Raw genomic sequence first — 16,832 nt, 5'->3', positions numbered from 1 at the left:
CACCCCGCTCAGGGGTGCAGAGAGCAAATTTCTGAAAATGCCCATACTCACTGTCCCCAGGCCCTTTCCGTGGCTCTCCCACCTATAGCTGGTAGCTTCCACCCCCCAATTCATTTCCAATGCAACATTTTCCTGCTGGTCTGCAGGCTTCAGGTAGGTCCTCCTAACAGACAGGGACCCTATGTCCTCCACTGGAGCCCCACAGGCCCTGGCTGAGCTGGAATCCAGCAGTTCCCAACCCCAAGCCACAGCACCTTCCCCAGGATGGCCCCAGGGCAATAGTGCATACAGCAAGAAGCCACACTTCAAGCTGCCAATGCAAGCAAGACTCAGAGGCAAGACAAGTCCCTGCTGGGTGCACATTTATCCAAGCCACCCGCCTTCAGGGTGGCCACACCAGGCCATGGGTGTCAACCTGGGACAGGGCTCCCAACTTGCTCCCTGGAGACCAGCTCCCCCGATGGCCCGGCCCTGAGTGTCCAGCTGGGGCCGGGCATCCCCTGCGGCCGAGGTCCTCGGTCACTGCCTGGCTTCCTCTGCCTGCCACACCAGCTCCCCGGAGATGTAGGTGGCCTGGACATGCAGGGAGTCATCGAGCACCACGAAGTCTGGGTGAGAGCCAGGCGGTGAGAACAGGGCATGGAGGAGCGAGCCATCTCCCCCCAATGTGGGTTACTCAACCACAACCCAAGGCTGGGGGGGGGGGGAATCGAAGCCCAGGGACATGACTTGTGCAGGACGCCCTGCACATCACAGACTGACAGAAGCTCTGAACATGAGAGCTCCGACTCCTCACAGGTAGGGACAAGGGCTCCCTGCAGCCCCTTTCCTGGCTTTGTTTTGGACGCCAGAAAGCCTGGCCTGATGGGAACACGGGGCCACACTGAAGCTGGCAGCAAGTAGAAAGACCTCACCCACCATGGCCCCATCCCAGGCCCCCCAAGAACGCTTGAGTGTTCAGGCAGGGCCAAGGTGCCCAGGCTGCCCGGAGTGGGCCCTCACCTGCATCCGCACCAAAGTCCAGGGTCCCTTTGCGCTTCTCCAGCCCCAGCAGTTGGGCAGGGTGCAGGGATGCAGCCTCCAGGGCCGACTCCACACTGCAGCCTGCTCAGAGGACACAGCTTGGTGAGGACCCCCAGTCCCACATGACTCTGCCCCTCCCCCACACGCACCTCCACAGCTCCGGGTCTCAGGGACTCTGCAGCAGGTCAACAAGGACCCCACCCTCCCCCAGCTTTGTTCCATAATGCCCAACACCCTCTTCCCGGGACCACCCACCCAGCTCAGCCTTGCAGGGACCTATTCCTCACTGACAACACTCACTCCGGGCCAACCCTGTGGCACACTCGGGAGAGTGCCGAGCTGGGAGCGCAGCGGAGCTCCCGCCGCGGGTTCGGATCCTATATAGGGATGGCCGGTGCGCTCACTGGCTGCAACACCAAGCCAAGGGTTGCAATCCCCTTACCGGTCACAAAAAGGACAAAAAAAATAAAAATAAATAAAATAAAATCCATTACTTAGGAGAAAAAAAAAAAAAAACGGGCCGGCCCATGGCTCACTCGGTAGAGTGCGGTGCTGATAACACCAAGGCCCCGGGTTCGGATCCCACATAGGGATGGCTGGTTGACTTACTGGCTGAGCGTGGTGCTGACAACACCAAGCCAAGGGTTGAGATCCCCTTACCGGTCATCTTTAAAAAAAAAAAAAAAAAAAAACCATTAATAAAAAAAAAAAAAAAAAAAACCCGGGCCGGCCCATGGCTCACTCGGTAGAGTGCGGTGCTGATAACACCAAGGCCCCGGGTTCGGATCCCACATAGGGATGGCTGGTTGACTTACTGGCTGAGCGTGGTGCTGACAACACCAAGCCAAGGGTTGAGATCCCCTTACCGGTCATCTTTAAAAAAAAAAAAAAAAAAAAACCATTAATAAAAAAAAAAAAAAAAAAAACCCGGGCCGGCCCATGGCTCACTCGGTAGAGTGCGGTGCTGATAACACCAAGGCCCCGGGTTCGGATCCCACATAGGGATGGCTGGTTGACTTACTGGCTGAGCGTGGTGCTGACAACACCAAGCCAAGGGTTGAGATCCCCTTACCGGTCATCTTTAAAAAAAAAAAAAAAAAAAAAACACTCTCTCTGGACCTCAGAACTCACAGGACCCCCTCCTTCTCCTGGGTTCCAGGAAGAGCCCCCCAATACACATAAGGAAGCAATACCCTGGGCCAACCATGCTACAAACCAGCGGCCACTGGGTTAAATACTACATCCACTTGTGTTCTCTATGTCCTCCCAGGCCACAGCCACCTCCCTGCTGTCCCTTGTCCCCATCCCATCTGCCCTAAACAACACATTGGACCCTGGAGCCGCCTAACCCCAGAATGACACCCTAGCCTTGAAGTGCTGCCAAGAGTCTCTGCCAAATACCCCACCCCCTCCCCACTTTCCCCAACATGCCAACCTCTGGAGCAGTCCCTGCACAGCCCACCATGGAGGCCTGGGCGCACCCCTGCCACCCCCACCCACCTCCCCACCAGCTCAGCAACTGCAGGGTCCTGTGAAGCTCTCCCCACAGGCACCTCCTGGTGCCAGGGCTCCAATGCCTGTCACCCTGGCCCGGGTCACCCGCATGCCTGCCACCTACCGCAAGCTCTGTCAGGCAGGCCTTGGCTGCGTTCCCAGTGTCCAGTCCATCTCCTGGGAACCCACCAGACACAGACATGCAGGACATGGGCATGGGGCTCTAGTGATCCCCACTCTTCCCTCCAACTTCTCCCACATGCAGCCCCCGCGCCAGACACGCACCCTCACACACACACTGACTCGCTGACCTGTGGCCTGCAGGAAATGCCGCACGCAGACGTCCATCGGGGCTATGCTGCCACACAGCGTCTTGGTGCCTGACAGCAGAGAAACCAGGCTCTGGGGGTTGTGGACCGCCAGGCATGCCAGCTGTGGCCTCCCCCCACAGAGGGACTGAGGGGCTGTTCTCACGTGGGGAGTCATAGGGGACGGGGTCACTCACCTGCAATGTAGGCCGTCAAGCCATCCACCTCCACCTCCTGTTGCCCCAGCGTGTGGCGGCCATTGCCCAGGCCCAGAGCAGGGACGGCGTCAGTAACCAGCACCAGCCCTGGGGGAGACAGAGCCTCAGGACCTGCCCTGCTGGGCTGTCCTAGCTGCCCCAACATCCCACCTGCCCTGCAGCTCACCCTGGGGATGGGCACGGTGGGCGATGCGCAGGGCGGCGGGGTTGGTATGCATGCCGTCGGCGATCATCCCGTAGAAGATGCAGCGGCCTGGGGGCAGCTGATCGCTGGTCAGGAGCCCCACGATGCCTGGGTCACGGTGGTGGAACTGGGCAGGGTCAAGAGAAAGAAGGGCTGAGCAACAGTAAGGGCCACCAAGCCCCACCACCCTGGAGCAAGGCAGCACTCACTGGCAGCATGGCGTTGAAGAGGTGGGTGATGAAGGTGGCCCCACTCCGCACTGCCTCCTCCGCAGCCCGCAGGTCAGCCACCGAGTGCCCTGCACAGGGGACCTGGATTCAGATTCTGCTCCTGTCCCAGGACCCCTGGAAAGAGCCCGCCCGCAGAGACAGACCCCCTCACCTAGGGACACGCAGATGCCATGGGCAGTCAGTGCCTGGATCACCTCATGGCTACGGCCCAGCTCAGGGGCCAGCGTCACGATGCGGACATTGTCCAGGGGCCCGTAGGTGGCCAGCACATCCTGGAAGGCGTTGGCTTCAAAGGAGCAGAGGTGGGCCTCGGGGTGTGCACCCCGCTTCTCCCGGCTGATGAAAGGACCCTCCAGGTGCACCCCTGGGGGAAGGGGAGCAGCTGCAGCAGACACCCCACCCTACAACCCCGCCCTGGCCCCTCTCGCCCACCCGCCCACTGGCCCACCCACCCCAATTGGGAATCTGGAGGGGGAAGGGGCTGCCAACAGGTCCCCTCCCAGGGTGGGGGCAGGAAGGGGGTCAGCCACTCACCGAGGACCCCTGCCCCATGGGGACCACCACTCTTCACGGGGATCTGAGGAAGGACCTGGGGGGAACCAGCTGTTAAAGCCCTGCCCCCCCATGGCCCAGCGCCCAGAGGTCACAACCCAGCCAAGGTCAGAGATTACAGGTCAGATTTCAGAGCCCAGTGTCCAGCTCGGCCCCCACTGGCCATCCCCTCAGGTGTCAGAAGACAGCTGAAAGCCCCCAACGGTGGTCAAGGAAAGCACAAGTGACAGAACTATCAGGACATGTGGTCAGAAGCAGGAGGAAATGACAGGACCAGGAGGATGACAGACGACCTGCCCATGAGAACCAGAAGGTGGCAGAATGCTCCCAGGCACGTGGGTGGCCCCAACCCAGGCGACAGTAGGAATGCCACGGGGTGACAGGAAGGAGGAGCAGACACCGAGCACGACTGCCAAAAGCTCACTGCAGGTGGGGAGGGACTCAGCACCCATGGCGCAGCCCACACTTTGGCCATGGCTAGACACAATCTGGAAGGTGGTAAGTGATGGGGAGGGGTGACAGGTGTGCATGCTACGCATCTCAGAGGCCAACAGGCAGGCCAGGCAGCCCATCCCATGCCACCTTCCTTCAGCGTGGGCAGGGGCATGGGGGCTGTCGGAGCCCTACAGACACTGGGACAGTCCCTGGGTGAGGACCATGGCCTGACTGTGCCCTGCACCAGAACTCCCCACCTCAAAGAAAAGCAAGGGGTTTTTAAGAGGCTTAAGCCCAGGGGGACAAAGTGGACGAGAGAATGGTGGTCAGACTTGGGAGCTAGAGGAGCAGACGTGGGCAGCTCTGGGCAGGCACATGTGGTAGGGTCAGCGTCCCCCACAGTGCAGGTCTTAGCAGCGCCTGTGCCTTCAGGAGTGGGGTGATGGGGTGTCAACAAAGCCATCTGGTGAAACAGTAGCTAGGTCCCTGGAGCTCCTGCCCTGAGTGTGCCCAGCCAAGCACCTGGAGAAGTAAACCAGAGGGCCTTTGAACAAACGGTAGGTTGAGGCACACTGGACACCCAGGTAATTAAGTGGAAGTTCATGTTCTTAAGGCTGTCAGCAGGTGGCCAGTCAGCCCGTTCCCTCTGAGCAGAACAAGAAGACTCTTCTCAGGGGATATGACCAGCCCCAAAGAAACTTCTGGGGGCCCCAAAGAGAGCATGCACCAAGCTCACCAGGCACTCTGGGAAAGCCTCTGCAAGGAAACAGCACAACAGATCAGAGGACAGAGCACATGGGGAAGCAAAAACCACTAAGAGAGGAGGACATGGAAAACAGCCATCGTTAATACTCTCAGGGCGATAAGAGGTCTTGAAGCCACGAAGCAAGAATAGGATGTTAGGAAAAAGGGACATTTGGGGGAACCAAAACAAGCTGTCAAAATTAAAAAGAGGCTGGCTGGTTAGCTCAGCTCGTTAGAGCTTGCTGTTATAACACCAGGGTCAAGGCTTCGAATCCCTGTACCAGCCAGCCAGCCACAAAAACAAAAGAACAACAAACAAAAAAGGAAACCAAAATTAAAAATATGCAAGTACGAAGGCAAAAAACCTGAGAGAAGATCTGGAAGACAAAAGTTGAAGAAATGTCCAGAAAGCAGGGAAAGAGAATGAGAAGAAAAGTTAGAGAACCAAACCAGTCCTGGAGGCCCAACAGTGGGGTAATAGGATTCCCATAAGACACAACAGAGAAATGGAAGAAAAAAATCATCAAAAAAAAGTTCAAGAAAAGCAAAACAACAAAACCAAAAACTGAGCTTCCAGATTGCCAGTGCCTGCCAACAGCCAGCTAAATGAATAACCTTCCCCAGTCCTCATGGCATGCTACCCTGAGACTAAAGGATCACACACTACAAGGTTCCAGAGAGAAGAAACAGGTCACCCACAAAGGGTCAGGGATCAGATGGCTTCAGACTTATCAGCAATCCTGGAAGTTAAGAGACAACACAGCAATGCCGTCAAAATTCTAGAGGAAGATAACTTCTTTTTTTTTTTTTTTGTCTTTTGTCTTTTTTCCATGTCCGGCAACGGATCGCAACCCTCAGTGTTGCCCCCGTACCGGACCGGGGACCGGCAACGGGATTGCAAACCTCGGTGTTGCTCCCGCACCTCGCTCAGCCAGTGAGCGGGAACCGGTCTGTATGTGGGATCCGAACCCTTGGGCGGGAGCGCCGCCACGCTTCCCAAGCAGCACACTATCCAGTGCGCCACCGGGCCGGCCCCGAGGAAGATAACTTCTGATCTAGGATTCTAAGCTGGCCGATTTTCTCAGTGGGTAGAGTGTGGAGCTGATAACACCAAGGCCACGGGTTCAGATCCTATATAGGGATGGCCGGTTCTCTCACTGGCTGAGTGTGGTGCCAACAACACCAAGACAAGGGTTAAGATCCTCTTACCAGTCATCTTTTAAAAAAAAAAAAAAAGATTAGTGGGTCAGTCCGGCACTTTATGGAACTCTGCAAGTTCTAGGGGGAACAAATGGAGTGCCTGACTGCTTCTTTAGGCAGCATCCCCAAAACTCCCAGGGGTCTATAGACATACCCTCAGGAGCCCAGATTTCTCAAAAAAGTAAAAAATAACCTAGAATTCTTTTTATTTATTTTTTTTTTAAAGATGACCGGTAAGGGGATCTCAACCCTTGACTTGGTGTTGTCAGCACCACACTCACCCAGTGAGTAAACCGGCCATCCCTACATGGGATCTGAACCTGTGGCCTTGGTGTTATCAGCACTGCACTCTCCCAAGTGAGCCACAGGCCAGCCCCATAACCTAGAATTCTTTTTATTTATTTTTTTTTTAAAGATGACCGGTAAGGGGATCTCAACCCTTGACTTGGTGTTGTCAGCACCACACTCACCCAGTGAGTAAACCGGCCATCCCTACATGGGATCTGAACCTGTGGCCTTGGTGTTATCAGCACTGCACTCTCCCAAGTGAGCCACAGGCCAGCCCCATAACCTAGAATTCTAACCCAGCCAAGCCACCAATCAAGCAAATAAAGACATTTTCAGACCTTTGAGATCTCAAACCTCCCATGACCCCTTTCTCCAGAAGCTACCAAAGGATGTGCTCCACCAAAATGAGGGCATGAACCAGCAAAGAGGAAGACACAGGATCTCAGACATACGAAAACCAGCAGAAAGAGGCCAGGGGACCCCCAGATGAGGGGAACGGAGTTCCCAGGAGAGCAAGTCTCCAAGCCTTGCACAGAAAGACAGTATTGATGGACCCCATAGTGCAGCTAAATGCCCTGAGTGAGAGACAACTGGCAGGAAGCCTAGAGCTGAGTTCGTAGTTAAAGTACTAAGCAAACGAAGATTATCAATAAACTCCAAGGAAAGCAGAGTCGGCAGGTAAGAAGACATCGCTGAGCTGCGAGTCCCCTTCACACAGTCCTGACGACTGACCGTGTGGCTGCTCTCTTCAACATTATGGTCGCAGTTGCTTGGGGAGGGTGAGGGACAGGAAAGGGAGATGAGAGGACTCAAGGGCTGAAAGAGAGCTAATCCTCATTTTTCCTGATGAGAAGCAACAGATACTGACCTAAACTGAAATACCAAGTATGAATACTAGCATGTTTTTTGAGATATGGGGGCAAATTCCAAGAGTCAACTGAGTTGAAAGTTGTTGTCCCTAAGGTGGGAACTGGTTGGGGCAAAGGGCTGCTGTTTCTAACAAGCCATGTGGATGGACAAGTTCACTAAGAATTTAAAAAAAAAAAAGATCATGGCCAAGTTTTTCTAGAATGGAGTTTTATATAGGAAAGCAAGAAAGAACTAAGTAAAGAGAACAAAATAAAGGACAGATAAGAGGTGAAAGGAAGGAGGCACATTCCAGGCAGGTAAGTAGCAACAAAGGTCAAAGTGCAGAGGGCGTGTGGAGCCAGAGGCAATGGCCTAGCTGCACCCTTGAGGAGGCGCCTGACTTAGGCTCAGCAGATAACAAAGAGATCTGATTTGCCGCCAGGTATGGTAGCAAAAGCTGGGGTTACAGGAGACCCCAGAAAAAGAGCAGGTGGTCTCAAAGGACCAGACCCTGATGATAAAAGACCTGGGTAACTTCTGGCAAAGAGGCAATCAATTTGACCCAGTGTGAATGGGCCCTGGAGAAGGTGGGGTGGAGGCTGGGGGAAGAGTCCTCTGGTTTTTAAGATGATACTGGTATTAAGTGTTACATATCTGAAGCCCTCCATGACCTCCATCAACAGTTTACCATCTGCCTCCCAAGGCCTTCATCCTAGAAGTGTTTACCAAAGTCTATGAGGTAGCTGGACTGCAAAGGGTGCTGGGAAGAAAACTTCAGTCCTGCTCGCCAGGCTCCTAAGGAAGAGAGGGCACTGTGTACCAAGTCGGTCAGCTGTGCCACTGAAGCACAGGCAGTGCGTGACTGCACAGCAGCGGACAGCGGTGGCAGGTGGGCAAGGCTGGGCATGGGAGACATGGGGGCCACCTGGCTTTTAGACAGAGCAAGGTGAAGGCCTTCCAGGCAGGGAGCTTGGGGCAGGAGAGGGGACACCTGGAAAAGCTGGAATGTGCCTGGGGAGAAAGAAGGGGCTCGACAGGTAGAAAGGGAATGCTACCCAGCAGGGGCTGACATAATGAGTACTGGATCTTGGGAAGATCACTCTGGCAGAACCCAGGGCCTGGGAGAGCAGCTGAGAAGGCAGGTTGCAGCAGGAAGATGAATTAGCTTTTTGACATTTGATTCTGTGGTGGGAGAACTGGGAAATTTCCAGAAAGATATGCATAGCTGATACTTACTTAGTGCTTAATAGGTACTACGCATAGTGCTGAGCACCCAAGGTCTCAGAGATGAGTATTGTCATTATTCTTACTTTAGGTTGGAGAACACTGAGGCTCAGAAAGCAGTAAGGTTGTCCCCAGTCTTCCAGCTGATTGATGAAGTTGGGAGGCCAGGACCAAACCCACAAAGCCCAAACCCAGAGCCCACAGTCGACCCCATAGCTCCCTGCTCTGTGTCCACACACCCAGAAAGGGCCCCTGTGGGTGGGCGTCACAATCTAATCTGTGACCCTCCAACGGATCCTGCACAGGAGGGAAAAAAAGGCTGATACAATCAACAAAGCTGACACAGAGGGTCAATTACAGTATTCTTAACGATGAGAATTTACTAAAACTCACTAACTGTATTGTGGTTGTGTAAAGCAACATCCACTTTTTTGGGTTTGTTTTGGCTGCTGGATCACACCCTGGACCTGGGTGTTGTCAGCACCACACTCTAACCCACTGAGCTAACCCGATTCCACATGTATAAGGAATAACTAAATATTAAAGACAAAGAAGCATGACATATACAACCTACTTTCAAACAGTTCAGGAAAAAACAATAACACACCCACAGCCAAGAGAAGCCTGAATAATACAACGTGGCAAAGAGTTAAAACTGGAGAACCTGCATAAAAAGTAAAGATTCTAAGGAACAATCAGACCAGTGACAACTGAATTCCTTCCGGGTAGAAAGGAAAGTGGAAGGGTGGGGGAAACAGGCAAGGGCCGCCCAGGACCGCAGGGCAGTGTCTCTTTCTGGAAGGCGTGGTCACATACCACAGACGGGTCAGGGAGGAAGAGCCTGATCAGTGACTATGGCTGTGGCAACCAGAAAGTCCCTGTGACCTTGGTGAAAGAGGCAGTTTCTGGAGCCTGGAGGCGGCCAGAGTCTGGGTGGGGAGGGCCTGTGGCAGGTGAAGGCGCTGAGAGAGCATATGCGCGGACAGCTGCAGAGGCAGCCAGAAGACCTGCCATGGTAGAGAGACAACTCATGTAGAGAAAGCCCGGGGAGGGATCCCAAGCCCAGGCGAGGGAGGCCAGCAGGAGAGACCAGATCTAGGTGCTAGGAAGCGTGTGCTGGCAAGTGGGACTGTCACCCAACCCACTGGGAATAAATTTCAGGTGAAAGCCACGGTTACAGGAGAGCATGAGATTTGAAAATTAAAGGGATGGCTTGCTCCTGGGGTCCTCTCCTCTCGAGGCGGGACCCCAACCTCACCTTGTGATAAACCTCCGGTGGAGAAGTGACCAGAGTGGGGCAGAAGGAGGTGACACCGTGTGACAAGATCCTCCGGGCCACCAGGGCGACCCCCGCACCCACGTCCTCCGTGGCCTGAGAGAAGTCAATGCCAAATCCACCTGCAGTCGCAGAAAAGAGGTGGTCTCACGGTGCTCAGAGCTCCTCGGCTGGGTCCCCCTGCCCGGCCCGGGGCTGCACCGTTGATCTGCACGTCGATGAAGCCCGGCGCCAGGATGCGGCCCCCGCAGTCCCGCTGCTCGTCGGCCACACGCCGCTCCTCAAAGAACAGCTTCTCCGGGTCCAGGATGCGGCCCCCACGCACCCACAGATCCTCCCTGTGAGAGAGCGGCGGGCACTGGGACCTCTGGCCCCAGCTCCGCACGGCCCGTGTACGCGGACCCGCACCCCAGAAGCCCCCGGCCCCGCACTGTGCACTGTCCGTGAACGCGTCCCCGCACCCCACCGACCCCTAGCCCCGCCCTCCGTACGCTGCCCCGCACATGCCCAGCTCCATGATTAGAATCTTGAGTTTTCTTATAAGGAGGGAAGGGTCTAGAGAGTTTTGAGCAGGTGGGTAACATGATTTCTCTATGTAGAAGATGCACTCGGCCTCCTTTATGGAGGATTGACTGTCAGTGGGTGAGAGTGGAATTATGGAGTATGCTTAGTAGGCTATTGAAGCAGCCCAGGTGAGACGTGGCTGGGTTATGGTGATGGAGGCGGTGAGAGTGGTCAGATAGCCTCAACATCAACATGCTGAGACAGGAATGCAAGGACTATCCCCATCCAGTGTCCCTTTCTAAGACTGAGGAAAAGTTTTCCAGAAACTTCTAGCTTGCTTCCTCTTGATTCTCATTTGTTTGAATGGCCTCTTATACCTAGATCTAAACCAGTTACCATTTTTGGTAATGAAACTGCAGTGCTTGCCTCTCACTAATAAAAATGTAGTGTCACAGAAGGGCCCAGACTGTCCTGGAGGACTTGGCCACTTAGAGGAGGGAGAATAAGTTTGGCCCAAACGCGGCCCGGGCCCGCCACGCCCACGTGACCCTCAGCTGACTAGGCGACGCGCCACGTGACCACCGTGCCCACGTGAGCAGCAGCGCCCGATGACGCGGCGGCCCGGCTCCGGCGCCCCGGCCCGCCCCACACAAGCGTCGAGACAGGGGCCTCCAGTCACATCGGAGAACTTTATTGGACACAGCTGAGCGCCGCCCGGGCAGGCCCGGCACGGCGCCCTCCAGGCCGCAGCGGGCCGCAGGGAGGTGGCTCGTCCAGGGAATCTCGGCAAACGGGGCCCCACAAGGCGACACTCTACCTAAGATTACTATATGGGCAGGAGACAGGGCTGTTCCACGGACGCATGAACAGATCAATCTTTTATAAATAAACATCAGTGAAGAGAAAAATGACAACTAACTCATCCGTGTGCACAGAGCACTCTAGGGCAGATGGGTGGGGGCGGCCAAAGGCCGGTCCTCACTGGTCAGGGGCCTGGACGGGTGGCGAGCAGGCCCAGATGTCCACGACACGGGGCAGGCGGGGGCAAGGCAGGGGCAACAGACGATGGGCACTAGGACACTGCGCATTTACAAGACCAACTACTGAGGGGGCAGCTGCCCCGTGCGTGTTTGTCAGGCTGTTCATTCTGGAATGAGAAGGGGGTGGTCTTTACATCATATTCTGTGGCTGGTGGGCTCGGAGAGGGGCTACTTTGTGGAGAGGATGAGGGCGACAATGAGACCGTAGAGGCCGAGCACCTCGGCGAAGATGAGGATCAGGATCATGCCCACAAATAATCGGGGCTGCTGGGCAGTGCCACGCACGCCGGCGTCCCCCACAATGCCGATGGCAAAGCCAGCTGCCAGGCCACTCAGGCCCACACTCAGGCCAGCGCCCAGCTGGAGAAAACTCCTGGAGAAAAGAAGAGAGATAGCATTGACATGAGGAGCCTCCGTACCAGCCAGGGGAAGACAGCATCTTGGGTTAAACCAGTGGGTCCACCTGTCCAACACCCTCCTGCCCAGTCCTCCAGGCCCACGTGGCAGCCTGACCCAGGGTGCAGTATGGTGCAGACCCAGCACTCACCTGTAGAGGGTGATGCCCTCATTCAGGGAGTTGGCAATGAGGACTGCCACCACTAGGCCGTAGATGGCGATGATGCCAGCCATAACCACTGGGATGATGGACTTCATGATCAGCTCTGGCCGCATGACAGACATGGCCGCAATGCCGGTGCCACTCTTGGCTGTGCCATAGGCAGCACCCAGGGCTGTGGGAGGGAGGGAAGATGAGCCCAGAGCAGCACACAGGGAGACTTGGCACAGCTGTGAGGACATCCAATGTTATCTATATGCAGTGGGGGGCTGAAGACGGCACCCGGCCAGAGGCAGGTGGCCCTCAGGAGGAACAGCCATAGCCGGGTGCAAGGAGCCTGGGGTAGTCGTCATCTCCTTTCTTCTAGCTGTGGCCTCCACCCCCGACTCCCAACACAGGTCAACTCTTCCCTCCAGCAGCGGCCCTTACAGCTGTCTGGCCTACCTGGGGCTCTCATTCCGTGAAACCCTGGCCCAGGCCCCCCAGAACCCTCCAAGCCTTCTGCACAGACCCCATGCTCTCAGGCAGCCCAGTCACATGGGAAAAGGCAGCTGGCGTCCCAGGAACCTTGTTTGAGATTCTGGCACCTTTTGTCCCACTTGGAATCCCAGGCACTCAAGTCAAGAAAGACTTGGAAAAGCATGAGTTGACTACCTCGGCAGCACAGATGGTGGGCCAGGTCCGGCCAGCCAGCCAGCCTACCCTTGGGGCTACTGCCCAGGTACATGCTCAAAGAGCCACCACAGGTCAGATGGCACAGCCACTGCCATGGGGTGTGGCCTCAGGATCAGGAGCAGCTGACCTGGAGTCCTGTCATCTGGGCCACAGCCTCCCAACTCCCATTAGCCCACCATACTTCCCACTACCCCCAGCCCTAAACACATCACCAGGAGGGCTGAGTGCCCTGCCAGAAGGGGAAGCTCTCGGCCCCCTCGGCCATGCCAGACCTTGGATAGATTAGAGAATCCTCTGTAAATAACCAAAGGGGATTGGGGGCGGGGAGGAAGACAAAGGGGTCATCACCCAGCCCAACTGTGAGGCTTTGGCAGACCTCCTGGAGGCCGCCCGTGTGTGTGTGTGCTGGCTGTGAGGCTCACAGAAGCCTGCCTGGGGCCTCCCACCGCACCAGTTAATGGGGCTGTGGGAGAGGGCAAGAATCCAGGGTGGCCTGTCTCCTCTGGAGCTGTCCGTCCTCCCTCTCCCCAGGGAACTCTGTCTTCCTTCTCAGGGATTTTTCTTTCTCTTCTCCTGGTCTGTCCTTAAGTGGAGAACAATGTCAACACAGAACAGAACCACAGCGGCTCAACCACGTCTTCTAACTTCTGCCACCTGCCCTCCAGTGCCACCATAGAGGCCCATCAGGCTGCTTCAGCAGGCTGCACTGGCAACCCCATCTCTGCCCAGGGCACCCGTGCCATGGTCATTTGGGGTAGCAGACATATAAATGGCTTGACCTGCAGAGGACAGCACAGGTCAGAGGTAGGAGGGACAAGGACAATCCCAGCCATTCCTCTGCACATTTTGGTGATCTAATTGGGCCACAGAAGATGCCTACTCTGTGCTCAGCACTGAGCAGAAGTGAAGTCAGAGGGGCTCTGCCTCTCAGTGCTGAGCCCAGCGAGGAGACGGGCACAGTGACTTCCAAGCACAGCAATGTGTTCCAGAAGAGTGGGGAGCATCGTGGACAAGGTGGTGCCAAGTGGGGGGGGGGAGCTACAGTGAGCAGGTGGTCACAGGAAGACAGGGAAAGAGGACAAGGATTCTAGACAGCACATTCTGAGACACCAAACAAGATGACGCTGGACGAGGAGTGACTAGAGGGAGGAAGGAGGCTGGGCAAAGGAGCCGCACTGCCTCCACCACACTGTCCCCAAGGTGCCTGGACACTGCTGTGCCCAGATGTGCTGCACCTTCAGCTTGGGGCCCAGGGCCCATCCTCAAGAGGCCTTTCCTGAAACTCTCCTGGTCACAGTGCATTCTGGGAGCTGGCACTGCAGGCCCAGCACCACGTCTGTGTAAGAGACCAGCTCCACAGCTCCCACCCTTAGGACATGTTACTAAACAGAGCACAGGATAAGTGGCACTGGGTGGGAGACTGAACACAGGGAACTTGGCATCCCAGGTAGCAGGACCCTGCGAGGCAGGAAGTGAGCTGTGCCCTTCTCTGCAGAGGGCAGCGGGGAGATCACATGGCTGGGAGGCAAGGGAGGCAACAAGAGGAAGAAACAGGGATAGCCATCAGGAGCCAGAGCAACAGCGGATAAAACCTGTCCAGACCGGGGCAGGAGCAGGTGTCCAGAAGAGTCCTGGACACCAGCTCCAGCAGCCAAGCCTGACGGGTCTGCAAAAGGCAGACCTGTCAACGATGCCAGATTGAGAAGGGGACAGAGAGCACAGGGTCAGAAGGCAGTTCCAGAACACAAGCACCAAAGACAGGGTGCCACCAGCAGGGAGGAAGTCACAAAAATACAGAAAAGGAGCAAATGAGAGCTTCATGGAAAAGATGATGAAGAAAGACTCAACAGGGCATTTGTCATAAGAAAAAAAGGGGAAGCTGGAGTGTGAGACAGGGAACGGGAGGCCTGAAAGATGTGTGTGGGCCTCATTTGACTTCAAGACTAATCAGGCAAGTGCTAGGCAGGCCAAGGGACAGGAGCTGGGGACAGAGCTTGGAGTCTGCCCGGCAGTAACACTAGAGGCCTAAGAACAGAGAGGAAGGAGGGGCAAGACTTGGAGAAGACACATTTAGCAGGCAGAAATAAAGTCAGAAGTCGATCCAGTTGGCCAAGTGAGAGGCTAGCACCCACAGGGCCACATCAAGCCCCATGTGGAGAGGAGTGGAGCTGAGGGCACACAAAGAGGAGCCGCGCAGAGGCTGCCAGAAGCAAGCAGGCCCCAATCCCCAGAGCACGCTGGGAAGGCCTAGATCAGAAATACCCTCTTTTCCATTTCCAGGCACCTGCTGGCCAGGCTCTGTTGCACATGTATGTTCTTGATGGATAGGGAGGCAGGGAACTGGGTGCAGAAAATGGGTTCAGTGCGCAAACTCAACTTCAGGAGCAAGTGGTGCGGGCCAGAGTGCAAGTTTCTTTTTTTTTTTTCCTTTTTGTCTTTTTTCGTGACCGGCAACCGGATCACAACCCTCAGTGTCGTGCCCGTACCGGACCGGGACCAGCAACGGGATCACAACCCTCAGTGTTGCTCCCGCACCTCGCTCAGCCAGTGAGCGGGAACCGGTCTGTATGTGGGATCCGAACCCTCGGCGGGAGCGCTGCCGCACTCCCAAGCGGCGCACTGTAGCAGTGCGCCACCAGGCCGGCCCGAGAGTGCAAGTTTCTTGTGGGCAGAAATCTTGTTTGGCTCACTGATGTCCCCCCAGTACCTGGCATACAGGGGCTATAGGATTTGGGATTTTTTTTTTTTCCATTTTCCATTATTTTTTTTTTAATTACTTTTCCCCAAGATTGTTGAATGAATGAATGCCAAACAGTAACCAGGTAAAGTAGAAGCACTGGAGTATATATTCTGGGGGCAAAGAACAGAAGAGGACTGGGGGACAGGGGTGTGGGACAGCCTGTTTGGAGGAACCCTGAAGGTGTGAAAAGAGCAAGCGTTGCTTGGGAGGGAAGGGGAAGTCTAGACCACTCTTTCCACCACAAATGACCCCTTACTCACACATGATGGGAAGGGCAGGGATCACTCAGCAGCGCATGACCAGCAGATAGGCCCAGGCAGAGGGAGGCCCCCTAGAGAGCAGACCTTCCCAAGCCCCCACCCCACAGGTGTTTACAGTCAGCAGAAGCTGTTTGGAGTTCAAACCCTCCACATACCTGCACTGGGCGCCTTACCAGTCCACCAGGTAGGGTGGGGCAGGGCGTGGTCATCTAAGCCAAAAATCAGACCTAACTGAAGAGACTGAGACCAGGCCAGACCAGTCCCTGGGGGCCGCAACTGGGCCAGACTTACCTCCCAGGGTCCTACATTCCTGGGCCTGGACCCAGCCCTTTCTCCCAGGTAGGCCAATTTTCACTAAATTTGACACCCCAGGACTGTCAAGGCCCAACTTCTTGATGGCAGAATGCCATCAAGAACCCTGGAAGGCCCCTTCTCCACCCCCAGGGCTGCCCCTCCCAACTCCAGGCATGGGGGAAGAGCAGGAAGGTTATTCATTCATCCGTCCATTCATTCATTCATTCGGGCCAGAACTGGAAGACTCCCTCCTCCTGTAAATGCCAACACCCCATGCCACCGTCACCCACCTCAAAGCACAGACCCTCAGCGAGCACCCACGCACGCAGCGCAGATGCTGGCTGCCTCCCACCGCTGGATCCCTCCCTGCGGGCTCTGAGGACCAACCCCTCTGCCCAGCGTACCCAGCCAACCCACACACAGCTGACAGAGCTATTGGGAAACCGTGACCAGCCCTAACCGGAAGCACCTGCCTCTGCGTACAGACGCACCTGAGCCTCGGCCTGGCCCGACCGCCACAAAGACGAGGGCTGCGGACCCTGACAGGGACACGGGGCCCCTCGGCCGAGGAGCGCCAGGGACTCTCCTCCGGGAACTCCCGGGCAAGACCCCCGCCGCCGCGGCCCACGGACTGTGAGCTTTCCGAGGTGTGATGTCACACCTGCCAGCAGAATCGGGAAGGGGGTGCGGAGCAGGCGCAGGACCGCGCACCGCCCCCCCCCCCGCGCCCCCACCCCA

General features: G+C 56.1%; 2 protein-coding genes across 2 annotated transcripts; both read right to left on the bottom strand.

The window, feature by feature from the left end:
• Window positions 1–345: 345 nt before the first annotated feature.
• Window positions 346–10,542, bottom strand: AMDHD2 (amidohydrolase domain containing 2). The gene is made up of 11 exons (XM_008566304.1): window positions 10,517–10,542; window positions 10,227–10,390; window positions 10,008–10,147; window positions 3,992–4,046; window positions 3,609–3,821; window positions 3,437–3,525; window positions 3,210–3,354; window positions 3,023–3,130; window positions 2,829–2,897; window positions 1,003–1,104; window positions 346–608 (listed from the first exon to the last, which is right to left on the bottom strand). The coding sequence occupies exons 1-11, from the start codon at window positions 10,540–10,542 to the stop codon at window positions 520–522; spliced, it is 1,200 nt and encodes a 399-aa protein (XP_008564526.1). The 3' UTR covers window positions 346–519.
• A 657-nt stretch (window positions 10,543–11,199) lies between these two features.
• ATP6V0C (ATPase, H+ transporting, lysosomal 16kDa, V0 subunit c) lies at window positions 11,200–12,367 on the bottom strand. The gene is made up of 2 exons (XM_008566269.1): window positions 12,117–12,367; window positions 11,200–11,942 (listed from the first exon to the last, which is right to left on the bottom strand). The coding sequence occupies exons 1-2, from the start codon at window positions 12,365–12,367 to the stop codon at window positions 11,738–11,740; spliced, it is 456 nt and encodes a 151-aa protein (XP_008564491.1). The 3' UTR covers window positions 11,200–11,737.
• Window positions 12,368–16,832: the final 4,465 nt, after the last annotated feature.

Source organism: Galeopterus variegatus, unplaced genomic scaffold (assembly GCF_000696425.1).
Source record: "Galeopterus variegatus unplaced genomic scaffold, G_variegatus-3.0.2 Scaffold233, whole genome shotgun sequence".
NCBI classification, from domain to species: Eukaryota; Metazoa; Chordata; class Mammalia; order Dermoptera; family Cynocephalidae; genus Galeopterus; species Galeopterus variegatus.
The sequence above is the reverse complement of the archived record's forward strand: the minus strand, read 5'-3'. Positions and strand labels throughout refer to the sequence as shown.

Bases quoted from the DNA above. Each gene is read 5' to 3' on its own strand.
- ATP6V0C (XM_008566269.1), bottom strand. From the start codon at position 12,367: ATGTCCTCACAGCTGTGCCAAGTCTCCCTGTGTGCTGCTCTGGGCTCA. The intron at 11,943-12,116 runs GTGAGTGCTGGG...TCTTTTCTCCAG, and splicing joins GAGGGCATCACCCTCTACAG to GAGTTTTCTCCAGCTGGGCG.
- AMDHD2 (XM_008566304.1), bottom strand. From the start codon at position 10,542: ATGGAGCTGGGCATGTGCGGGGCAGC. The intron at 3,822-3,991 runs GTGAGTGGCTGA...CCCTTCCCCCAG, and splicing joins CCATGGGGCAGGGGTCCTCG to GGGTGCACCTGGAGGGTCCT. The intron at 2,898-3,022 runs GTGAGTGACCCC...CTCTGCTGTCAG, and splicing joins CTTGACGGCCTACATTGCAG to GCACCAAGACGCTGTGTGGC.